General features: G+C 39.7%; 1 protein-coding gene across 1 annotated transcript in view; it reads left to right on the top strand.

Moving 5' to 3' along the window:
- Positions 1-24,211, top strand: part of syt7b (synaptotagmin VIIb) — a 130,659-nt gene that overhangs the window by 61,814 nt on the left and 44,634 nt on the right. Inside the window, exons 2-4 of the mRNA XM_059348578.1 lie at positions 5,845-5,948; positions 13,187-13,266; positions 15,356-15,496. Coding sequence (XP_059204561.1) covers positions 5,845-5,948; positions 13,187-13,266; positions 15,356-15,496 — 325 coding nt within the window. The remainder of the gene's footprint in view (positions 1-5,844; positions 5,949-13,186; positions 13,267-15,355; positions 15,497-24,211) is intronic.

Raw genomic sequence — 24,211 nt, 5'->3', positions numbered from 1 at the left:
TTTGTAAGTTCACTGCAAACAAAGTGATGGATTTTAAATGATCAACTTTTTCAATAAGACACATGGAAACCCCATTAAAAGCAAAAGAAATGTTTTTTCCAACAATGTAAAAAGTACTTTAGACACTCGGACTGGTGGTCAACAATGATTAGTACATTTTAATGAGGTCTGTTACTGCAACAGATGCTCAGTAGGTCATTTTGTGAGAGAGGTCACAGTGGGTAGTGGATTTTAGAGGATATGAGCTCACTCCTTGGCAGAGATTTTGTTCTCAAGTGAGGGTAAAAGAGATCATACAGATTGCTAGTGGGGCGCAGCAGCTGAGATAATAGTGTTATATCCGACCATCATAGTAAAGTCAAAGTGAGAGCTGAACCACAAAGCAGTGTTCAGCCCTCATTATTAATCATAAGGCAAAGGATGAGACTCTAAATGAGGTTTCTCTGTAGGTATGGGGGTGTTAGTGTTGAAATACTATTTGCGAATGTGTGTGGAGAGCTGTGAAAGTGTATCTTAATTTTTAATGTGTGATTTGTGAACGTGTTCAGGAAGCTGTAAAAGTGTATTCATATTTATGCCAAGATTACCCCCATATGTAGAGTTGTTTGCCTCTTTATGTGGCAGGAAACATGCTCCTGGAAGCATAAATGCCATCATTTCTATCTGTCAAGTTTCAAAGAAGGCATTATAGGGTTATATAGATTCAGAAACCAGACATTCTTGCAGTTGACTTGACATTTGTTTTATATATTTACAGAGAAGCTCAGCCCAGTTTGTTCACCGGGTGTACAGATCTCACTTTAGCCTGCAGGAAAAGGACCAGTGAGGATGGACGCTGTCCATGGTGCTGAATTGTAGTACGATAGCCTGAACTATTGCAAACAAGGTAATGCAGCTGAATGTCAGTGGCAAATTTACAGGTTTTTATTTTAAAGTTCCCATCTTTGGGAATGGTTGATGTGGTCACTGGGGGTTTTCATGAAGCAGATCCTAGAGTTCTTTTTGAAATTAGTTGGATTTCAGTGTTTTCCCCTAGGTTGACTGCTTTGGCAAATTCCATTCTGAAATTTAAAGTTTCTCTAAATATTTATCAGTCACTTTTCTGATTCTAAATGAACCGCTCATCACATTGGCATAGTTTGGTGGTCCATCACACAACACTTTTTTAGGAATACGTCACTTTTAAAACTGGCTCGTCTGTTACTCACATTATTTCCTTCTTCCAAAACCGTGGTGAATTCACAAGGATTAAATGCCAGGAGTTGAGTTTTCATTGTAACAAAATTATGACTGGTTTGCTAACTGCATGCCAAATTAATCAGAGCACATAAAGCCAAGTTCCGTCTTGCTATATGAGCAATGTATTATATAAAAGGCTACTTTTTAAAAATGGAGCTAACTAAAACAACAACAACAATACAAGACTTCCAGCTGACTGGAAGAGTTAAGGTAAAACAGCATCAACACTGATCAGTTTGAACTGAATATTCTGTGGTCTAGCTCAGTTTAAGACACAAAAACACTGTCAGCTTGTGTCATTCACTACCAAGCTTGTTCACAGTAATGGAAAACGTTATCTTCACCTTACCTGTCCTCTGCTCCACTCTCCATGTGTAGCGCAATACCCATGTAGCTTAGCTGCGGCAGACATGTCACGCTGCATCCGTGCGAGGTGTATTTCAGCCTTAAGCCCCATGTGAGATTTTAGCAATAGTCCTCATAATTTTGCATATGTAGGAGGAAACACTGAGGCAGCACACATCTCAAGCAGCTAATCCCACAGACATGCAAAAAAAAGTGCGTAGTTGTTTATAGTACACCAAAACTTGTGCACTAAGAGGAAACCTGTTGAAGTGCGTCCACGACTGGCTTTTATCCTGTGAATCTCATCAAGCACATATGTGCTTTCTTTGGTTTTGAATCCTTTGAAGAAAAGGTGGATTCCACCAGCAGCATCAATGAAAGCTTTTGTTTAGCCAGGTAATTTCAAAACAGTTCAAAATAACACAACTACATGATTTTCCCTGTATGTGTATCATTATCAATCATGATTTGCCTTGTGAAATTTTGGTATAACATACACCAAATGTTCTATTATGTTTTGGCTTGTGGAAAAATTCACTTTTCTAGTGGGTTCATGCTTGAAGTCAAGCTCCCCTGCTGATAACACCCCAGCAAGTGAAAAACTGTCTGACTTGTGTGTCCACACATGGAGGTCTGGCAGTTCTAAAAGAAAAGTCATTCTTCTTTTCCAGCTGCTTCTGCTCCCTCCAGCTGGAGAGTATTTCACTTTCTTTCACTATTTCAACAGATAGCTTTCTGTTTTTCTCTGTGTGTTGCTCTAAATTGGCAAGGAAACCCCGGTAACATTGAGACTACTTATTTGTTAAGCATTGAAACTCTCTTGAAAACGATGTTACCACAACATACCCTCAGACTGAAAGGCCCAGAGCAAGAACAAATTCGACCCTGTGATCTTAATTGCCACCATATTCTGCCATGTTTAATATTTCACCATTCAAAATCAGATACCTTATCAAACAGGCGAATAGAATTTAATTTGGGTGAGGCTCGTGGGTAAAAAAGAAGCTGACACTTTAATAATTGGAGAAATTCAAAGCGCTAAATGCAAGGATCCAAACCTCTGCATAAATGTAAGCTGGATGAGCCTCTGGGAGACATGCAAGGAGAGATCCAATGTAAGGTTGTTACAGCCATTCTTGTAGTTAATTATTCCTGTGAACAAAGAGAAATCACTCTCTAAATCCCTCTCCTAATGATATTTATCCAATGCCATGTACCGCAAGCAGTGCAAACTTTTCTTCAGCTAACCTTGTTTTCAGATTTGTCCATCTATTTATTCTCTTTTTTACAAGATAGCAAAAGTAGTTAGCAGAGAGTTTACTGTTCAAGTACTGTTGGGCACTTTTGTGCCTTTATTACAACTTTGAAAGAAGAGAGGGATAAAAGTGAGGGCAGCGGGAGAGATGGGGAATAATGTGCTACAATCCAGGGAGCATTCAAGTTGAAAGAGTACTTTAGCCTTACAGTATCTATTTGTATGTGACTAAACCCTTGTTAAGTTTAATTCTTGCAGTTTTTCTTTCTTGCCTCAAGGGTGACAGGAGAATCCGAAAACAGAGAACTGTGCAACTATATTGAAACATCCGTTGGCAAACTCTCACACAACTCGTGCAGTATAATCCAAGTCTCATTTATCCAGCTGTGTGCTCACTTCCCAAACAAAATCGTACTATTTAAAACACTTCCGCCGCTACTTTTGGATGTTTTAACAGATACGGTACTCGTCCATGTGGATATAGCAGAAAAAAAGTTTTGATGTAGTGTTGCTGTTGTTTAAAGCAACTCAGATTTACTTAAATTTAATATGTATTTACTCTTGTTTCGGGTTCTCCGTTCACTGTGGAGTCAAGTTGTCAAGTCAGAATCTAATGTGAATAAAAACCACTTTTTTTTTTACAACTGATGCCATGTGCCTCATACGGAGCCCCTAAAGGGACATGGTGAAAATAAAAAAATAAACGTTGGTATCTCGTGAGCACGAGAAACATTTCTCGTGAGCACGAGATACTCACGAGAAAAGTATCTCGTGCTCACGAGAAATGTTTCTCGTGCTCATGAGATATCAAAGTTTTTTTTTATTTTCACCATGTCCCTTTAGGGGCTCCGTAGCCTCAAGCAGTGCACTTCAAACTTTTCTTCCAGTAACCTTGTTTTCAGATTTTCCTTACTATTCATCCTTTTTTTTATTTAACAAGAACAAAACACGTGTGTAGCACTTATTTTTTTGTTTGAGTATTGTTGGACATTTTGTGTCTTTATTACAACATAGACACTAGGGAGAGATAAAAGTGAGCGGAGCGAGAGAAATGGGAAATAACGTGCAACAAACCAGGGAGCCTCCAAGGAAAAACAGTGTTTTAACCCAAGCCAGATAATAGTAGGTATGCTAGAAATGTTTGTATAAGGATCCAGCATCGAATGTGAATAAAAACCACAGCACACTGATACATATATATGATATGTTGATCTTTTGTCTGAGGACGTGTAGGAAAAAGCAGCATTACCAGAGAATAACAGTGAACAAAATTGTGTTTAAAAGGTGCATAATACACCTGAAGGAGATGAAGAGAGGAAGTTAATAAAATGTGAAGTAAGTAAGTTGACTTAGGTAATCCACTTCCTCTGTTTGTTGGCCTGGAGAAAAAAGTAGAAATGTTGAACATGCTCAGGCAGGGATGAAAAGTGAAATCGAGGGATAAAGGAGGAGAAATGAGCAGCCAGATGAATTTTTCAGGTAGAGAGAGACTCAGGAAGAAAATCTCCTGCATGCCTCCCGTATTGTTGAGAAAAGGGATGTAGCAGTTATGAGCTCATTGTTTGCAGACATTGTTTTGCCAGCGTGCCATTGCATTTTAAATGACTTGGCAGAGAAGGTGGCAGACAACTGAATGAACGGCATCGTTGAGAGGCAGTAATTGAAAGACGTAGGGATGAGGAATAGAAGGCTGTGGAAGAAGTTTTCATCTGTCAAGACGGGAACAAAGTTGCTGAGGGATTTACAAGAGAGAAGAGAGAAAACGGAAGCTGGTAATTGCATGGCTTCTGGCCCCGTGATATTATCTCTTCCTGACATGTGCGTATCTCCTATTGATACATGCAGGGAACATGAGCATGAAGCAGCTTCTCCGCCTTTATGTCATTTCTTCTCACTCCTGTTACATTTCTCTCTGTGTCTTACTGATGGCAGATGCCAGATGACACGGATGAATGAGGAAAGGGAGGAAGGCACATTACAAGGCATTTTGGCTGATTATACCTTTATGTTTCCCCGAAATGGGGCAATTTGTCGAACTTGTACTTTAACTCCAGTATGGACGTCTGACAAGTTTCAACAGTGAACTTGGATTTTAAACTTCAGGAACCTCAAAATGGGCCAGTGTTATATTAAATGCACTAATACTAGAGCTGGGGCGATATGCTTTTCTTCTGATTCGATACTCTCACGATACTTGGGTGAACATTTTTTTACTATTGCTATTCAATATTACGATTTATTGCAATCTTTCTTTACTTTTTCACATAGGTTCCAACATAGATTTACTTGTGGCTAGCAACCAAAACAGCAATTTTGTTATTTAGTAATTATGTTCTGCTATTTAAAATGGGTATAATCTTATTTCACTGTATTGTTCCGTCGAATGATTCGCTCACTTCTCTTAGCCCCGCTCTCAAACTCTCTCTGTTATCAGAGCATATGACACAAGAATTGGCGAGCCAGCTCCCAGTGGTCCCTCCGCCTAACTCCCTGTAAACAAGACTACTTTGCAAGGAGAGCAATAGAGGTCTGCAAGCCTGTTGATATCTATTGGGGCCTATTGGGGCCCGATTTTGCTGAGTCAATTCGGGCCGGGCTCAGAACTGCAGGGAGGAAGCTGGAGGACATCTCTGAAGTCTCAACAGTGGATGCCATCCACTCGGCAATGAACAGTGAATTATGATTGCAACAGATTTATTTCTATTTAAACAATAGCCAGTTAGGCATTCAGCCTAAACTTTGTCCTTCAGTTTTTGTAAGTTGCTTAACATCAAAAAAGAAAGATGGGCCATAAATATTATTTGCAGCTGGATCACGATACGTAGCTCGGCTTGAGACTGCCAAAATAAAAGCGATAACGTTCTTCTTTCTTTCATAAGTGAATTTGAATGATATCAATTCAGGCATTATAAAAATTGTACGAAAAAAATCGCAATACTGAAGTGAATCAATTTTTTCCCACCCCTAACTAATTCCCTCTGTGTGTCTCTGTCTCTCTCCCTCAGGCTCAGTGTCTCTCAGTGTATTCCTGGTGTCTGTTGCATCCGTAGTATGTGCCGTTTGGCTGGTTGCTCTGTGTGGCGTCTGCACCTGGTGTCAACGTAAACTGGTAAGTTAAAGTGCTTATTCTTCACATTTCTATATTCTATTAGATAATAAAGTTATGAGCTGAGGCCCCTCTTTGAACCACAACACTTTAGTGGATTTTTTTGTGACTGGGTTTTGTTTCTGTTTTTTGGGGTGTGGACTCAGAAACATGTCATACAACACAGCTGCACTGAATAAATGGAAAGACAAAAAGAAAAAAAAAATCATGATCAAAACATATAGGTTATCATGAACAGCTGGTAAAATAAATGGTGGCAAAATGTATTCTGTTAACTAACTATTTTTCACAATTGCATGTAAAGTAAAAATGTAGATGTGATGATAAAGGCTTCAAGAGTCTGGACATTTTTTGTTTTCAGTACCTTAAAAGTGCTTGAAAAGCTGCAAAAAACAAACAGTCACTTTCATCTTTCAATACTTTAAAGTTTTTGATGCTCATTGCTGCAGTCACAATGCACTCAGTACCAAAAAGGTATTAAGGTTCAATACCCAGCCCCATCAGGGCAAATGGCTCTTATGAAAACACATCTTGTTCCACAACTTACCATTTTATAGATGACCATGTTTCCTTAGAACACGATGCCATTGAAGATGATCTGCAGTTGTGTGGGCAGTCAGGTTTCTTGTAATGACACTGTGCCCTTGAATTGAATGTATTCAGTGATTGCCTGCTATGTTGCTGTTGAGTCGTGCTTTGCTTTCTGTGCTCTGTGGCTCGGGAGCCAGAGAGAGGCTGTATGTTTGGCCATGACAGCTAACATGATCAGAGACCTTAGTGCTCTCTGTAAACATGGCTTTGTGCGCTCTGAGCTTTGTGCATCATGGCTGCTTGCCTCCAGCCTCCAGCGCCATCCTAATGATTCATATGCTAATGAGCGTCACTCGGAGCTATTGGCTGCTCCTGGAGCAACTGTAATTCCACCTATATATTTTTGATCCACTGGCATTTCCTACACTCCTTCCTGCTTTCCATCCTTCCCTGCCTCTCTTTTGTCCCGCTCTCTCATCTGTCTCCTGGTTTGCACAACAGTTTATCAAAAGTGCACAAGCTGAGAGGAAGCTGTACTATTCAGAAGTAAAGCACCAAAGCTAAACAACATAATTTTGTGGTATAACATTTATGATCGCTTACTGAACTTGCAAAGCATGTTAAGTGCTCCTTAAAATCTAAATTGCTATCATTGCTTTGGAGTAACAAAACCCACTGAACCTGACAAACAAACCCATTCCTTATCTTTGTTTACCCTCTTGTTATCTATGTCTCTGTCTTTGTTTTTGTGTCACCCTCCTTCTCCTTTTATACCGAAGAGTCTGGTTCGTATTCGTCCTTTTGTCACTTTATCTCCACGTCCTTGTCAGAATGTCACTGATTTCGTTTTCCAGGTTCGTCCTGGTCTTCTCTCGTCTCTACAGCCACTGTAGTTTCCCCTTCAAAGTCTTTGTCTCCTTCTCTCTCACATTATTCTCTTTTGTTTTATTGCGTGTTAAACTCCTAAAGGTTAAATAAACAAACACGTACAGGCAATGTGCCAGAATTGTGTGTGTAAAAGGTCAGTAATAGGGCTGCAGCTATTGATTATTTTCGTCTTCTATTAATCTGCTGATTATATCTCAATTATATATATATATATATATATATATATATATATATATATATATATAGCAAAACATGTCCTTCAAAATTTCCCAGAGGTGGCACTTTTGTAAAAAAAAAAAAAAAACATGCACCATGCAGGCTATTGGACTCAAACCTAACCCCATGGCACATGCCAGATGCTCAGATGTGCCTCGCTTTGGATGGATGCGTCTGCTAAATGAAATTGGAACATAACATTGTAACATGTATTTCATAAACAACAAAAACATATTACATACCTGTCTAGGAGGAAGAGGGCCAATTCCTGATTGGTTTTGAATCCTTTCCAATCCCACATTTCTCTCCATCTGTTGAATGACAGACCAAGGTTGACTCAAGTTTTCACCCATGGTCTTACCCCTTATAGCTTTTTTTTTGTTATTCTCTCAGTTTCAATCTTTTTGTCTGTGCTGATCCTGTCTGAGTATCAGCCATAACCGCAAAATATCACATCAAAAATGAACTTCTCTAAAGAAAAATCTCCTCCTGCTTCCTTTTAACTGGCTAACATACTAGTCACTGCCAAACTTTGGATGGAAAATGTGAAAACTATTTAGCCCTGTGTGCTTTAAATCACTGTCTGCTTTTGGAGGGAATCAGACGCATTGACAGGCATTAGGAATAAGTCTATAGAAATAGGCAATCTTCTCGCTGAAGCTTTTGTTTGATCAGTTAGGTCATATAGAGGCAGCTGTACCAAATTGAGATTGTTTCATAACCACTTAAAAACTCCTTGTAGTTGCTTTATCCAAAGTGCTTGAATTTTCCCACTGAACATAATCCAGGCAGTAATTACATTTCATACAAAAAGTAATTTGGAAAACAAATTAGTACTGTCTATAACATCATTTCTAGGAGATAGAAGTAAAGTGAGGTTTTCTGTTTGTTCACTTATTCTTCTGATGAAGAATATCAATACGAATGGTACATTTCTGGCCATAAAAGAAATGGATTCATATGAAAGCATTTGCTCCAGGAGAGATGAAGCTGTCTGGAACTGGTCTCATGCCATTGGTTGTTTTATGGGAGTGGAAGTGGGAGGAGGAGGGAAGGGAGAGGCAGAGGCAGAAACAGCCACAGAGGCATTCAGACAGACAGCCGGGCAGGAAGAGAAGGTGATGCCGGTTGGTGTCGAACATCCAGGTGTGTGACAAACAGGATGACAGCAGGACTTTGAAAAATACTCCAGAGGGAAGCAGGACCACGCTGCTCCCCCTCGGCCCCTCTCACATATCCACTACACCTCATGTGGCATCTTTCAGCTTCTCTGCTCGGCTATAATGGTGCCTTCATTTTTCTGGAGTCTGTTTCAAATCCATCCTGTCCCTTTTGTGTTTCACACGTGCCCCTCTGCTCTGCTGCCGTACTCCCGCGTCTCCCCCCTCCTCTCGATCTTCCCTTCTGTTTCTCATATCCACCCACTCTTTCTCAACATTGTACCTTCTCCACCCTCTCCTCTACAGCCTCCTCAAGATTTTATGATTCTGTTTAATGATAGATGAGCTGCACTTGATAGCACATTCTTGACTGCTAGAAATCTATCCTTCTCTGAGTCCCTGAATTCAATATTCTGTCCTGTGTGTATGCACTGCACAGTATGTGTGTGTGTGTGTTTGTTTACAGTGTAGCGGCTGAATGTGGGCATAGATTAGGTCAGGCCCCAAAGCTTCCCTCTCCACTGAAAATGTTTGTGCCGAGCTGGACACATGATGTGACATGATAAATAATAGAGCGTATTGTAGATCCATTAGAGAGAGATACAGTAGAATACATAAAGAGGCCACCTGTCGGCAGGACATTGAAAGCTGCATTCAGATAAACATTCAGCTCTCTGCTGTGTCTGAAAGCCTCCAGGCTGCTTAAAATCCTTTATTGAGTACAAGTACTGCATTCATCATCCAGTTTAGAACTGAGCAACAAATCCCTCAACCAAAAAAAAAACAAAGAAATTCTCGATCAGAGTCTGATAAGAAAGTCAGTCACATAAAAAATAAACATCAGCGTCAGCAATACACATTTGTTTTTCTTTTTTAAGAACACCAGTATTCTTAAAGTGGAAGGAAATTGGATTTCCAGGGACTGAAACTGGTAGAAACTGGGAGAAGAGAGAAAAAACCCCCACAGCATTGGTAGTTTATTGAAACACTTCGAGGTGGACTCTGTTATTTTAATTCAATACAGCGCATATCTCCTCATGGTCTTCTAGCTGCCCGTTAGGTATGCGCTGAAAAACAAAACAAAAATATCATATGCAACCCTGGTTCTGTAAATAGAAAACAAACACAGTGGCTCGGAACAAGCCACACATCATTATTCTGTGTGTGCTCGTGCACAGGACTAGGGAAGGGCCATGGATGTATAAAGAGATGCAGTGTGAGCGAGAGGGATGGTAAATATGACACATGCTAATGTTCTGAAAGAGCACTGACAGAAGGTGTATATTTGTTTCAGTGTTGAGTTAAAAAAAATCAACAATATTTCTCCAAAATCACAGACTCTACCTTTTAAAAAACAACTTCCTAACAAGCATCATCTTGCTGGCAGTGACAGTAATTACTAACCTCTAGCAAATGCAGAAGACATTCACAAAATTTGACAACACATGTGACATTTTAAACCAAACCATAACTATAGAGGTGGTATATCAGAATACTATAATAACATAAAATATAATACTGAGATATCATGTACATGATTTGTTATTGCCACGGTCATGGGTCATTGTGGACAACAGTGACCTGTTTAGTCCGTTAAGGTGTGAGGAAAGTAGAATCCATTAATGTTCTCAATGTGCATCTGGAGCCATCTGTTCTGAGGTTTTTTCGACAGCTCTTTAATATTCATAAGTTTGCAATACAAACTATCTATACAGTATGTAAATGACCTGATCCCAACCAGAGCCTTTACACAAGGTTTACATGAAACAGTTAGTGTTGTGTATGTCATGTGTTTTTGTGTTGTAAATGCATTATTTGAACCCCACGAAAAAGATTTAGATAAACCAAATCAAGTGTACCTTTTTGCACAGTCCTGTCAAGGGTTCTATTAAGATCTCATTCCTATAATGTGCTTTTCATTCTTATTCCTAAAAGGTATCATAATACCATGATTGGTTTTATAAATCTTAACACAGCGACAGGCACTCCTGTGTGACTGACTATAATAAATAATTGAAGGAACACAAATCCAGTCAGCTCAGCGAATCTTGACGTCCGACTGTCCTCATTTTCAGACTTCATGTTGTCTCCCACATGGCTGCATAGTTTCGCACCGTCAATTACAACAAGACGGTCCTCTGTTTGAACCCACTGGCTGCCCAGCTGGGGCTTTTAAATTAGTATATTCTCCCTGTATGTGCGTTGGTCTCTCCAGTTTCTCCCAGCAGTCCAAAGACATGCAGGTCAGGTGAACTGAAAACTAAAAATAGCCCGTAGGTGTGAATATTAAACAGTTATAGCATGTGACATGAAACAGATATACTGTAGAGGATGTGGCTGCACAGCACTGTCTACAGCACTTAGTGTTCCCGATGCAGCAGCTAAATCCCACACACTGAAAGGAAACCATGAGTAGTAATACGATGTGCACTTTACACTGTTTTGTGAATAAAGGATTGTTAAAGTGACTCCACCGTAAAATAGTCACCTGTGACTTGCACACAACAGCAGATATTAGTAGCAGACAGCAAAAAAGAAACCACCAATAAAATAGATTTTCCTCTTCTTCTTTGTGTGACATTTAATTTTCACAATTTGCATTTCATGACAGATTGTATCACTTATTCAGAATCATAATTTCTTCTACTGTTCTCTTCTTTTGAGCTGTTTGCAAAGGGGTTATTTGTAGCCGTTGCTGCTGCTGCTACTGCTGAATAATCTCAGTTTTTGAGGGAGAGGGAAGGAGTTAGATCTGCACTTCAAAGAGTTCAGTTATGAATTTGTATACCACTATATTTGACGGTTCCTGTGCAATCAAAAGGAGCAGGGTTGAGCGTGTAGGAGGGAAACAGGACACACCATCACCCAGCAGTTCCTGGGAAAAAAAGCGAAGATGAGCAGAACTCACTGGGTGTACAAACAATAAAGGTTTCTCTGCAAGACTTGAAATTAATGTTATATAAAACTCATCGCCATGTGAGGAAAAATAATATTCTTCTACTGTAGTCTTTCATTCTGGCACATTGTGCACTGGTAAAAGTCCTTGACTCGTATATTAGAGTTTCATCTTTGAATCTATTTTTTGATCTCTCTGGCATGTTATGCTATTTATTTTTTATAACTAATGTGTAGGAGTCAGATGCGAAGAAGTGCATGTTTTGTCAAAATATGACATATGTGATTAAAACTCAGTCAAGTTGATGATAATAATTAGCTACAACAACAGATGGCAATGGAGCTGAGATCTCCAAACAGGATTGAGTCCAAAATGTCCTTGAATGTGAAGAAACATGTCTTGCAAACACAAATAAAGAGAAGTCTTTTCTATTCAGAGGACATTTTATGGCAAATGTGCTCTTCATGTCGTTGTTGTGGAATGTAAAAGCATTATGTAAGGGCAGGGGGTCTGTGTGACTCAGCTGAGTGTTATCACCCCCAAGAGTTCAATAAATATAGAGTTCAATAACACGTAAAGCTCAATAACTGTAACTGGTGTGTGTTGCTCTACTGAAAGCACGACCCATTAAGTGGTGAAAATGTGGAGAGAGTAAATAAAGTAAGCTGGAGAACATATTTCAATAGAAACATGTGCATTTTTGCTACCAATGTAGAGTTTTCTCACCCAACAAATGATTCTGTTTCTCTCCAATAGAGCTTTAAATAAATATGTGTAGTGTAGTATATATCCCAGGTGTCATTGTTTCACTTTCTTTACAGCTGGATTTTTACTTGCTGCCCGAATTTATTGGCAGTCCAGCCTTCTGATATGTAGTTCAGCATCAGATTTTACCTGTGGATAACAACACTGCACCATTACATGAATGTTTCATACATGATCAGGTCTGGCTCCTCTAAATCTATACCAACAGTAATTGTGTTTGCATTGTTTTGTTTACTGTGATGAAGCTAATGATTGAGACCATAAACCCATTAGGAACATGTTTAATGGGGTAATGAATCAAGTGAGAAGTAGTCATTTTCTCATTGACTTCTATACAGTCTAACTTGTCACCACCTGCTGGCTGTTAGAATACAGTTTTAAGGCACTTTCACATTTGCTTCACTTTTCAGGCCCAGAGGCTGTATCCACTTCATTTATTCAGTCTATGGTGTAGCTGATGTACAGTTTACTCAGTGCATTGTATAGTAAGCATGTGCATTCCCTTTGTTTGAAATGAAATGTTTGTGTATGTGAGAGTGTATTTTCGCATCTCATTATAGGTAAGTGGTCCCTCGTCACGTTCTGATCCTCAGAAGCAGGCTGTAGTCCTGGCTTCCAACCAATTTCTGCTCTTCCCTCATTTATCATATTTTACAACATGTTTGGGACCTGATGGTGTTCTAAAACCTCTGTAATATGCACTTCACTTGCAAAACTGCTTTTGTAAACAACGATCAAGACCTGCCTCTAAGATCCGTCTCTGTCTCCCTCTTGTCTCTTTGCAGGGGAAGAGGAATAAGCCCGGGGTGGAGGCTGCCAGCTCTCCAGATTCAGTGAGAGGTCGAGGGGAAAATAAAGCCATCAAGTAGGTGTCAGGCAGGCTTTAGATGGAGGCATATGGAAATGATCTATGATGTGGTGATAGTATCGCATTTTAACAGCCGTTTCTGATTGGAAAGCTAATCTTGTGGTCCCAATCTTACACGGTCTGAAATGTCCACCATGAAATGATGCCCTCAAGACAGTGTTATATGGGTATATTTCTCATTCATCAAAGAGGCTGAATTATACAGTCTCCTAAGAACATAGTGGAGGAAAGTTACTTGTGTATTCTGTTTGTATAAATCAAAGCTTGGTTTATGGATAAATAAGCTTCGCCTCCAAATGACATTTCTTTTAATCAGTTTGGAATATACAAACATAACCACAAAACATCAAAATGTAAATGTAGTAGTCACACATTATAACAGAACACTGAATCAGTGTTATTTACAACTTTAATTTGAAAACAGTAAATTTAAGGAACTCAAAATATTCACATAACTTTCTTTTTTGAAATGATGTGTGTTGTGTGTGTAATTTTGCTGTTTGTATTTTTAAAGATTAAAGATGCTGAAGCATGGCTTTTGAAGGACACAGCTAACAATTTATATCACTCATTTCTATTACTAATTTGTAATTGTTTCACTTACTGTATCCCAAATTTCTTTCTCCCAGTTCTAGGGGTGTAACAATTTGTGTATTCCTACTGAACTGTCACGGTACAAGAGTCCTGATTCGATGCACACAGCCAACTGCAGAATACACATTATGTAGAATGATGCATGAATGCAGAACCAAATTTCATAAGCCTGAGTTCTGCAGGACAATTTAGCTGTATGAGGTTAGCACAACAGGAAGATTGCCATGCAAGTCAGTCACACAATGGTGAGGGCAAATGAAACGCCGGAGCTGGACAACAAGCCTGCAGGTTCCCAGTAAGCTAAAACCATAATGGAGAGAGAGTTGTGTACAAGACGAGGACAGTGTGTTGGAGTCATTTCTCTGCTGTACTGGATGTGAATGGAAACACATTCAATATGCTAACAAACATTCAACAGCATCACCAGATGTAGCGATTACTAGGACAAGGGAAAACCAAATCAGAGTCCTTATCCTCCCTGCCTGTAAGCAGCTTTTAGTTGCAAAAGCCTAATGGGATTAAGACAGAAGTAATTGGCATTTAATTAAAGCCACGGTGCTACCATTTAAAATTGAATATTATATTATTCAGTTTATTTTGTATTTTCAGCTTCACAGCATTAACATTTCTTCTCAGTTTTATAGCCTGTTGTGACCTTTCGCCTTTTGGGAAAACTTCTTTTTTTTTTCAGTGTCCGTACAGTGTAATAGAAGTGTTTGAAATGTTCCTTATTTTTATGAGAGAAATAGTTCACCAATGTTGCCAGAGTGCAAAAATGCTCCCACAGTCCCCAGCAGGAGGATTTGGTCCGTGTTTGACACTTGCAGTACTGTCTGTACTTTTCAAAATACATGAAGAGAAACAGATCTATATACATTTACCTGTACACTCGCACCAAGCACGCACCAAACCATGACTCCTGTGTATTGCTGCACCCATACTCACTTCCAATATCTAATACAAGTTTTTTCAATAAACTGTTGTTATTTGTTTATTTTCTTCCTCATCTCTGACAGAGTGATAGAATGTGCAGGTCACTTTTTTTCTGTATTATGTGTGTTTTATAATGCAATATTCAATATTCAATGCTGTCAGATTTTTGGACAAGTAATCATCTAATAACTGCCCTTTTATCCTGTGGAACTGTGTGATGAATGTAACTTTTGACTCACTTTATATTTTGTGAACAAATGTATTCAGTATCCATGATTAAAGTACTGCAGCCAGTTTCAGAATATAACTTTTAGGCATTGACATTATCACACTTTTCCTATTTGTTACCACTCTCTCCCTCCCTGACCTTTAGATTCGTGAGACAGTGTCCTAAATTTGCTCTTTTTTAATTATGTTTTTTTTTCTTCTGTCATGATGTTCCTTATGAACTGTCTTTGATTGCTTGCTTACCTGTCTTACCCCTCCTCTCTCTCTCTCTCTCTCTCTCTCTCTCTCTCTCTCTCTCTCTCTCTCTCTCTCTCACTCTCTCTCTCTCTAGCCACAGTGATATGGACAGAGACTTTTGGAATAACAATGACAGCAGCAACGTGCAACAGAGGTGGAGCTCCTACCCGCCCAAGGAGTTCCTCTTAAACATGTCTCCCTATGCGCCCTACGGAGACCCTCGCCTCACGCCCAAGTGAGTCTCAGTCATGGCTGGTAAGGGACCCCTCAATCTGGGCAGGGCTGTAATGAACAGGGGCTTTTGTGCACCTTGGTAAAACTCCCACAAAGCTCTATGGCTAGTTGACAGAATAAAAATTGGACATTATTAGCATAGTAAAGATGTGTTTTGCACACTAGAATTAAAAATAGTGTTCGGCTATTTGTGTGCATAAGTATCACACACACAAATTATACTCAAGATCAAAGCCGAAGGATGATCAATACATAATTCAGAGTATTGAAAAGGTCACATTTAATAGCCTGAAGGGGCGCAGAAAGCCTCATTTTGTAACACTGTCTAGCCACATGTCTTTTAACAGAAGTCTCCTCTCATCCCTGGTAATCCTCATGTTTTTGCTTTCAGGCATGTCGACAGCGAGCTGGTGTTTAGTATGCACTGCTGGCCATGCAGCACCTGATAGAGATGTGCAGCCCCGTCCCTCAATATTGCTTTGATTCGTAGGACGGCCCTAACATTGACAAAAATTACGACCATTTTCCAAATGATTGCATTCAGATAGAAAAGACAGTGTTTCTGTCTGCCAACAGCCCTACAAAATTAATGGATACATCCTGTCTGAAGACAGAAAGCTTTAAATCATAAATGTTTATGAGATAGAGGATTACAGAGAGAATCTAATTTTGGTTGGAGACCCTCCTTTTTCAGTCCAATTTGGTTTTTACACTCAAAACACAGAACATAAAATCTGGGAAATATCAATTTAGCTTCAGCACAGTGTACAGGGTGTACAAGCGAAAGGTTTGATAGCCCCATTCCCTACAGCCCTGCTAGCCTCATCAGACCCTCTTTACCTCTCACCTGCAGCCCATGGAGTGTTACCATGGTGATGGGCAACCCTCACAGAGCAGATCCCACTGTTTCACCTGAACCTTTTCCCCTTTTACACAACTCAGCCTCTCCAGCCCCAAGTATTCAAATCTGCTTCTCAGAATACTGAAGCAGACTTGACTTAAACGTATCATTTCCCAAGTCATTAGGTTTCCACAGAGGGTTGACTTGTTGAATTTTAAAAGTTTCTTTAGCTTAAAGTGGGTTAGTTTAAAGGGATAGTTTGACATTTTGGGAAGTATGCTTATTTGCTCCCTGGCAGACAGTTAGATGAGAAGATCAACGTCACTGTTTGTTTCTTACTCTTTCATTAAGCACAAGGTAAATGATAGGTAGCTAGCTTAGCATAAAGACAGGAGGGGAACAGCGACTATGGCTCTGTCCAAAGGTAGCAACTCTCAGCTCCAGCTGACATCAGTTTGTGGGGGATTTTTTTATATGGTCATCTGCTCCAGGCACGTTACTGCAGTGTATGCATTACATACATTGCTACATGCAGCTACATGCTAATGTCAGGGACATTAGTTGATGATGATGCTGTTAATTTCTCTCAAATTTTAGATCACATTCCTGTTAAATTGTGTTGTTTTTGGTTTTGAAGCTTTAATTGGTGATTCTTTTCCCCTTTTTTATGTTTAGGCAGACTGAAAACAGGTACTCAGACAGCAAGTGAATAGAAGTGAACATGTAAACATGTTCTTGCAATACAAAATACAACACCAAAATGTAAAAAAAAATGCTGTTTTACAGGTTTGGTTATGTGCTGGAGTATTTCTTGGCTGGGACCAGTTGCCAGGCAAGTTACTGCGTCTGTCCAAGAATAGGCAAGCACATAACCTACCCTGTAAAATGGTGAATTTTCTTTGTACAGAATAAACAAAAAGACAAAGCATGCTATTTTGTCATTTATGGGAAGATTTTGTCACCTCCACATAACTGTTTCCATGTGATTCCAATGCTTAGCTAAGCTAACCTGCAGTCTGCTGTCGCTTCACATTTAACATGCAGAAATGAGAGTGGTTGTAATCTTCTCATATAACTGTCTGCCAGACAGCTAATAAGCATATTTCCCCCAAAATGTTCAGCTGTTCCTGTAATGGGGTGGTTTCTATTCTACTTTTTTCACTGTCGTGTTGTTTTTTTGTGCGTGTAAACTCGTGCGTGTGTGTGTGCTTTTACTCCTCTCACCTCTTCCTCGACTCGCTCTGTGATTTCTGCCCATTTGTTGTCACTACTCCCACTATCACTCATAGTACTGTAAGTGCTTTAAGGCTGCCTGATAGCCCTCCTGAGTCTGGTCTACTGTGCCCTGTTCTAAAAATAGTGACACTGTCTCCGCCGTGTACAGTACAGCAATTAAGTGTTTGGAGCGTCTGTTTCATATCAATCTCCATTCCATCATTTAGATGCATCTCACACGTCACTGAGGCATTAGGTGAACCCGTTCATTCTTATCCTCTCTAATTACAACTCACTTGACTCTTTCAAAACCACAGGGTGATCAATTACTCTGTATCTGTGCAGCGATGTTGAGACTATTGTAAAATCAGTCAGCAGCAGCGACTGTTGTGATTGCATTGCATTATGTTATTGAGGTAATTATGTATATTTGAGTGGCATTTAATCGGCTGATGATAGTGGCATTTCTGAGATATGTGATAGCGGATCAGTGAGTCAACAATTTCTTACTCCGTACTGTCAGGATAATGATGCTTTTAGGCAGTTTTGTGTGTTTGTCACCTTTCAAACTCAGGCAATTTGGAATTGATTCAGAAAAGGTGAAGAATTGCATTAGAAAAACATTTAAAACACAATGAAATGGAAAGTAAAATCAATAAAAGGACATAAATAAAATAACACAATAGCCCAGGTAGCCAGAAAATATCTCATTGTTCAGTGAGAAATCATTCATTTTACTGTCAGACTACACTCAGTGTTGTTGAAGACATTGTCCTGGTGTTCAGATGTGTGTTGTGTGGTTTGTCCTCGCTCAGTGAAAGGTCCCTGCACTGAAGTCGACGTTCTGTCTGTACTCGTCTCTGTGACGTCTTAAGTCCAGGTCAGCTGGGGTGGGTCAGGTGGCTCAATTTCTATGCTTTTGTTTTCATCGTGAGCTGCAGGTGAGTTGCTGGGAGATCAGAGTCATTATGTGTTCTGTGATCATCACCTGCATCTTAAAATGAGAAGATGCATCTGCATTGTTACTCGGCTATTATGACCAATTCACAGAGCCAGCAAATTGGTCATTACTGTCCCCTGTGTGGAGTGAAATGAGGCCGGCCTGCTTCATCTCCAAACTCCTGACACTCTGTGGCCTATTTCTCACATAAGATATTAATATTATTTAAAAACTTAATAAAGTGAGTAGCTGCAATAAGAAAAGTTCCCTGTATTCAAATTCTTTATGCTGCGTTCACACTATGAGCATCAGAGTTACAAAACAACCAAGCATGGCCAGCTACATTGTCACCAAATCGTCCATGAAGTGGTGCTTAATCGCTCTTTGACGTAATTATGTCATCATGAGCTTGTGTGTGAAAGCATCACATTTCACACAGGCTAGTGTAGTGTCAGCTAACTAACAGCTAAATGACAGTAGCACAGCTAATTTAAGCCACTGGCATTTAAAAATGTACTCTACACAGACCTACCTGGTAACGTTACACATGAATATCTGATTAAACAGAAACATATGACAAGTTGATGCTTCACTGCACCATTGGAGCGCTGAAAAAAGTGGAGCCCTGAAAAAATTGGAGCCCTGCTAGACTTTGTTTTGTAGCTTGTCATGCCCGTCACGATGCAACAAGTTTTTGGGCATCAGTTTGTAGCTTTATGTCACCAACTCCTATTGAAAATGATTTGTAGACTTTGTCACTGGTAGTGTGAACGCAACTTTACTTTGCCAGTGTTTTTGCACAACACAAGTGAATTTGGCATTACAAGTAATCCGTCAGCTTTTGGTTCGGTTTTGAACAGAACCTTTGCACGATAGAAGATGTGTTTTTTTGTCTCAGTGAAGTATCCACAGAAAAAAACATCTGTTCTCCAATTTGCTCACAGGGTTACACAGCAAATCTCAGCTCAGACCTCTTCACTACTTTTTTACTGGCTGTCTTGCTGACAAGCAGCGGCTGCTCAGGATTGTTGTTGTATACTAGACACTTGTGGCTGATCTGAGAGCTCACCAAGTGTCCCACTCAACAGTTTGACTAACTTTATTGATGATTGTTTTGCTCTCCGGCTCTGTTCGTCTGTGCGTCTGTCTCTCGTCTGTCCGTCTCTCTCTTCTTTGTATCCTGGTCCTTTCTTTCTTTCTGTCTGTCCGTGTTTCTTTGTCTCTGATCCACCCCACTGTTCCTCCCAGTGGGGCCGATAAGGGTGGGCAGGGCGGTGCTGGACCCTCGCCGGGGGCCAGCGACAGCGGGGTTGGTGCGTGCTCTGGGAATGGGGCGGGGCCCAGTCGCAGTGACAGCGTTCGAAGCATGGTGACGGGGGGCAGCAAGGCCGGGCGCTGGCAGACGGTCCAGAGCCACATGCATGCCGGAGGCCTACGGTTCGGCAAGTGAGTGGCGCATGGTGACAGGGGGCACGCATGAGGGGCTAAAGGGGGCACAACAACAGCATGGTGTGGATATCAAGGAAGAGTGTGAGTTTGTAACAACATAGTGAATGGCATTGTTGCATGAACACTCCATGATGGACATCAACAGAAGCTATTTTTGACACCATGCAGATGAAGGTAAATTAAGGACGGGCAGGAAGAGGAGCCAGCTGCTCCGGTCTCAGACAAAGTGAATCCACACAGTCATGCTGCTTCTCTGCAGCCTCCAATTTACCGAAGGCTGTGACAGTTTCAAGATTTTGAAACAAAACAGATGCTTACAGAAAATCTTCAAATATTGTGTGCTTGTTCTTCTGAAGTAACAGCTTTTTAAATTCCGAGTGGGTTGCATAAATAGTGGGAGAGCAGTTTTATTAGGCCAGTCGAAAAGAAACCCTTTCCTTAAACATGGTTCAGTGCAGCTCAGTTTGCCGTGTAGCAATGCTGCAATTACATTTTTGATCCAAAAAAGTTGAATGTTTTGAAATATATAGTTTTACTAACATCACACAACACTGCCTTACCAGAGAAAAATGGCAACGTAAAGAAGTAAACATTTAGCAAAAAGAACCTCCTGATATCAGCTGTGCTATGCATTAAATATCTGTATTAAGCAGTGATGAGGTTACTGTATAAATGCTCTGGAAATAATAATCTGCTCCATATATGTAACGGATATTTGGATGTGGAAAAACAAAAGGTGGTTGGTGAAAGCTGCATATATTTGCACATAAAGAGACTTTAGATCAATGAATATAGGATCTCTGTTTGATTATCTGGACTACGATTTACATACAGTCTCTTGTCCTGAATCAACAAAACAGATCATTAAGTAATTCTAGAACAAAACAGTTGAATCGATTAATAAATGAGTAGCGTGCAGATTTACAGCTGAGCGCCCAGCAGGATGCTTGTAAGTCATCCTCCTCCATTCATTCATTCATTCATCTTTCGCCAACTTTCTATCTATGATACTCTGTCATTTTTATGATGCAGAAGATTGATTAAAAACAAGAAAATCTGCCTTCAGAATTGATACTGATAGACATTATAAATTGCTTCCACTTATAATGAATAATCATTTTTCACGTTTGACTGATTTTCACAAAGTTTTAAGAAAATTGTATAATGATACAGCATGTTGCTTTTTAACAACACGACAGTTAGACTTGCAAAATCAATTTTTGACTTGAATTTGAATTGTGTTATTCTTCTCTGCTGTCACTCCTCCTTTCAGATCTACCTGTATTTCCATTTCTCCCCTGGAATTGGTTTCTATTTTTGGGGCATTTACCTCTCCGCCCTCCTTCTCTGTCGCTCTCTCTCCCACTCTCTCTCTCTCTCTCTCTTTCACTCTTCACTGTTAGTATATTTTTCTCTCGTTCTGACTCTGTCTCCTTGTTCTTCACCCTCCTCAATTTTCCTTAATTACAAAATCATTCAAGGTTTATAGTCATCTTAATTGACTTTCAAGCAAGAAGAAATGTGAAAATAACCCTCTAAGTCAGTAATAGAATACAGCAGATAAAGAGGGCTCATGCTCAGGGAATATGAATGACTGGTGCTGTACCGACATGCAGGAAACAATGCACAGATAGAATTATAAGGCCCTTTTATAAGGCGCTGCATTGTCGAGTATACAAATTTTTAAAACAAGCAAATTCTTTGCCAAATTAATGACACTGAGCAGACTGGCAGAATTTATTAGCATATGGAAAGGCTCCCAGCTGTCTGGCCTAACGCCACCACGAATCCAGCCAGATGTATTGATTTATCATGATGTCAGTTATGATAACATGTTTGTCGGACCCAGAAATACAGTAATGTGCAACATAGATCTTTCTATTTGTGCCTCTGGATCCTTTCTATTTATCCGCCACATTTACACCTGACTGTAGCATAGCTGCAGTGTTTGCTTTATGTGTTTGAATGGTCAAATAACAATAGTTTCCCTGTCACATGTTGTTACGCTTTCGTGCGTTTTCTTTCATTTTTCTAACATTCCATTTCACCTCTGTCCATCAGTCCTCACGGCACATGACAAGTCAGAGGAACAATTCATCATGTGGAGGGAAAAGTGATCTTGGCAGAACTGAAATATGTAACAGGGTAAAAAATAAAAAAAATAATGGTTTTCGGTCAATTTAACGATATATGAAGCTTTAAGATCTTGAGTTCATCGAACACCAAATAATAAGTTGATGACTTGAAACTATATATAGCGTTTCAACCCATTTTAGGTGAATGAGCATAAAAGTAATATGAGTCAGTTCCAAATGTAAGTGCACTGTGCCATTAATGACAGGGGGGGAAAGAAAGCATTTTGACATCTTTCATAAAGAGTGGAAGAGTATAAATATTTCAGCTTTTCTTACCTCTTCTCTACATTTTTTGCATAACATGAATTAAACCAATCAGAGTAGGGCTGGGTGATATGACCTCATATCAATATCACGATTAATTTAACATTTTACCTCGATTACGATCAACAAATGATTATTTTGTTTTTTGTCCTCACAGTTCACTGACATGGTCTCTACTATTTTTTTCTAAGATTGCATATCTTTGATTTTAAAGAAATTAAGTACAGATTAACTATTAACTGTGGTTACTACTAAAAATCAAAGCATCACTTGAAATAAAAATGTCACATTTTAGTTTTAAAGTAGAAATCAACTTCTCTAAAACAGTAGAAAATATAAATATAACTTGCATTTCTTGCAAACAGTTTTTTTGGTGTCATCTAAATGTGTCAAAATGATTGACATGGCATTTTTCTTGGGTACAAGCCATTTGCTCAGTGTATGAGTTCTCCTCCATGTTGCAGATTGGATCGAAAATAATCTAAATTATCATCATGGGCAAGATAACATTGGTTAGAGGTTCTGAATGTCTCTTTCGATTGATTTTCGATTAATTTTCAAGCCCTAAATCAGAGTGCCGTCTCCCATTCCCTTTAAAGCCAGGGGAACCTGCAGCTGGGCATTGTTAGCTAAATGGCAGATCTGGCAAATTTGAGAAGCGAGCATTTTTCTGCTGAGGAAACTGATCTGAATTGCACGAGTTTGACTTCGGACCAGGCATTTGTTATCTTTTAGCCTTAGATGTTTGCCTCAGATGACAATGTACCAACAACGTACCTGACCACACCTTATTTTACAACCAACACACTCATTGGTAGCAGATTAGCAAAAGTACATATCCAACATGGGCGCTTGGAGTTAAAATAACAACTGCCTCTGAAACTAGCTCATTTTATGGTCACATTTTGTTGTTTGTCAGTTTAGTTTATGGCGGCTGGCTCTTAATACAACGATACCAATGAGCCTCAGCTGCAGTTGCTATGGAGAAGAAACAAGTCAGAGGCGTCAATTAGAGCTGTTGTAAATCCAAAACAGTTTCTTTGTTGCTTTTGGGAGCAAACACTTTGCCAAAATTGACAAAGAACCAAAAACCTAAGCTGTATAAAAAGTTAAAAAAGAAAAAAGTTTTGAGCTACTAAATTGTATATTTTATAACAAAAAACATTGTAGTAGTCACAGTAAACTTCCCTGGCTGAGTGTTTATACACACAGCCTCGTACCTTTTGTCTTTTTTTTTTATCAAAGAACCAGATATTCTTTGAATGCAGTTGCTCGTCTATTGCACTGATGATTCAACTGGGACTTTCATCCAGGCATTGGAAGTGCTCCAGCTAACAGTTGCCTAACGTCGTCTATGCAGAAAATAAACCAGACTTTTACCTCTGGAACCTTAAATGCCCGAAATATCTCCTCCTGCCTCCAAACTCTGTAACACGTCTGCTCAACAGGACACCAGACTTTTATACATTAATTCACATTTATTCAGCTAAAATATTATGCACAAGTAAATAAACATTCACATCAAAGCCTGTCCTCAGGAAAGAGCGAATGGCGTGCAGTATGTGAGTGTGTGTATGAGAGAAAGCCTGCATGCATGGGTGCATGTATATGAGCTCTGTCTTGTATTTACTTGATCCAGCATTGCTCTGCTCCTCAGGGGGCTTGTCTCCTGGCTCTCCAGCAGAGTTAGAGCCGAGTTAATGCTGAAGAGCGAGCACTAACACAACTCAAGTCCAGGCAGTAAATCCTCCCTCACAGCATTAGCTCCAGACGGGGCTGTTTAGCACAAGCTTACAGTTATCAGGCTGGGCAGTGATTGAAGGGAGGATAAGCAGTGAAGCATTATTACATGATTGTAAGAGTAGCAGACCG

This window comes from Centropristis striata, chromosome 2 (assembly GCF_030273125.1).
Source record: "Centropristis striata isolate RG_2023a ecotype Rhode Island chromosome 2, C.striata_1.0, whole genome shotgun sequence".
NCBI classification, from domain to species: domain Eukaryota; kingdom Metazoa; phylum Chordata; class Actinopteri; order Perciformes; family Serranidae; genus Centropristis; species Centropristis striata.
The sequence above is the reverse complement of the archived record's forward strand: the minus strand, read 5'-3'. Positions and strand labels throughout refer to the sequence as shown.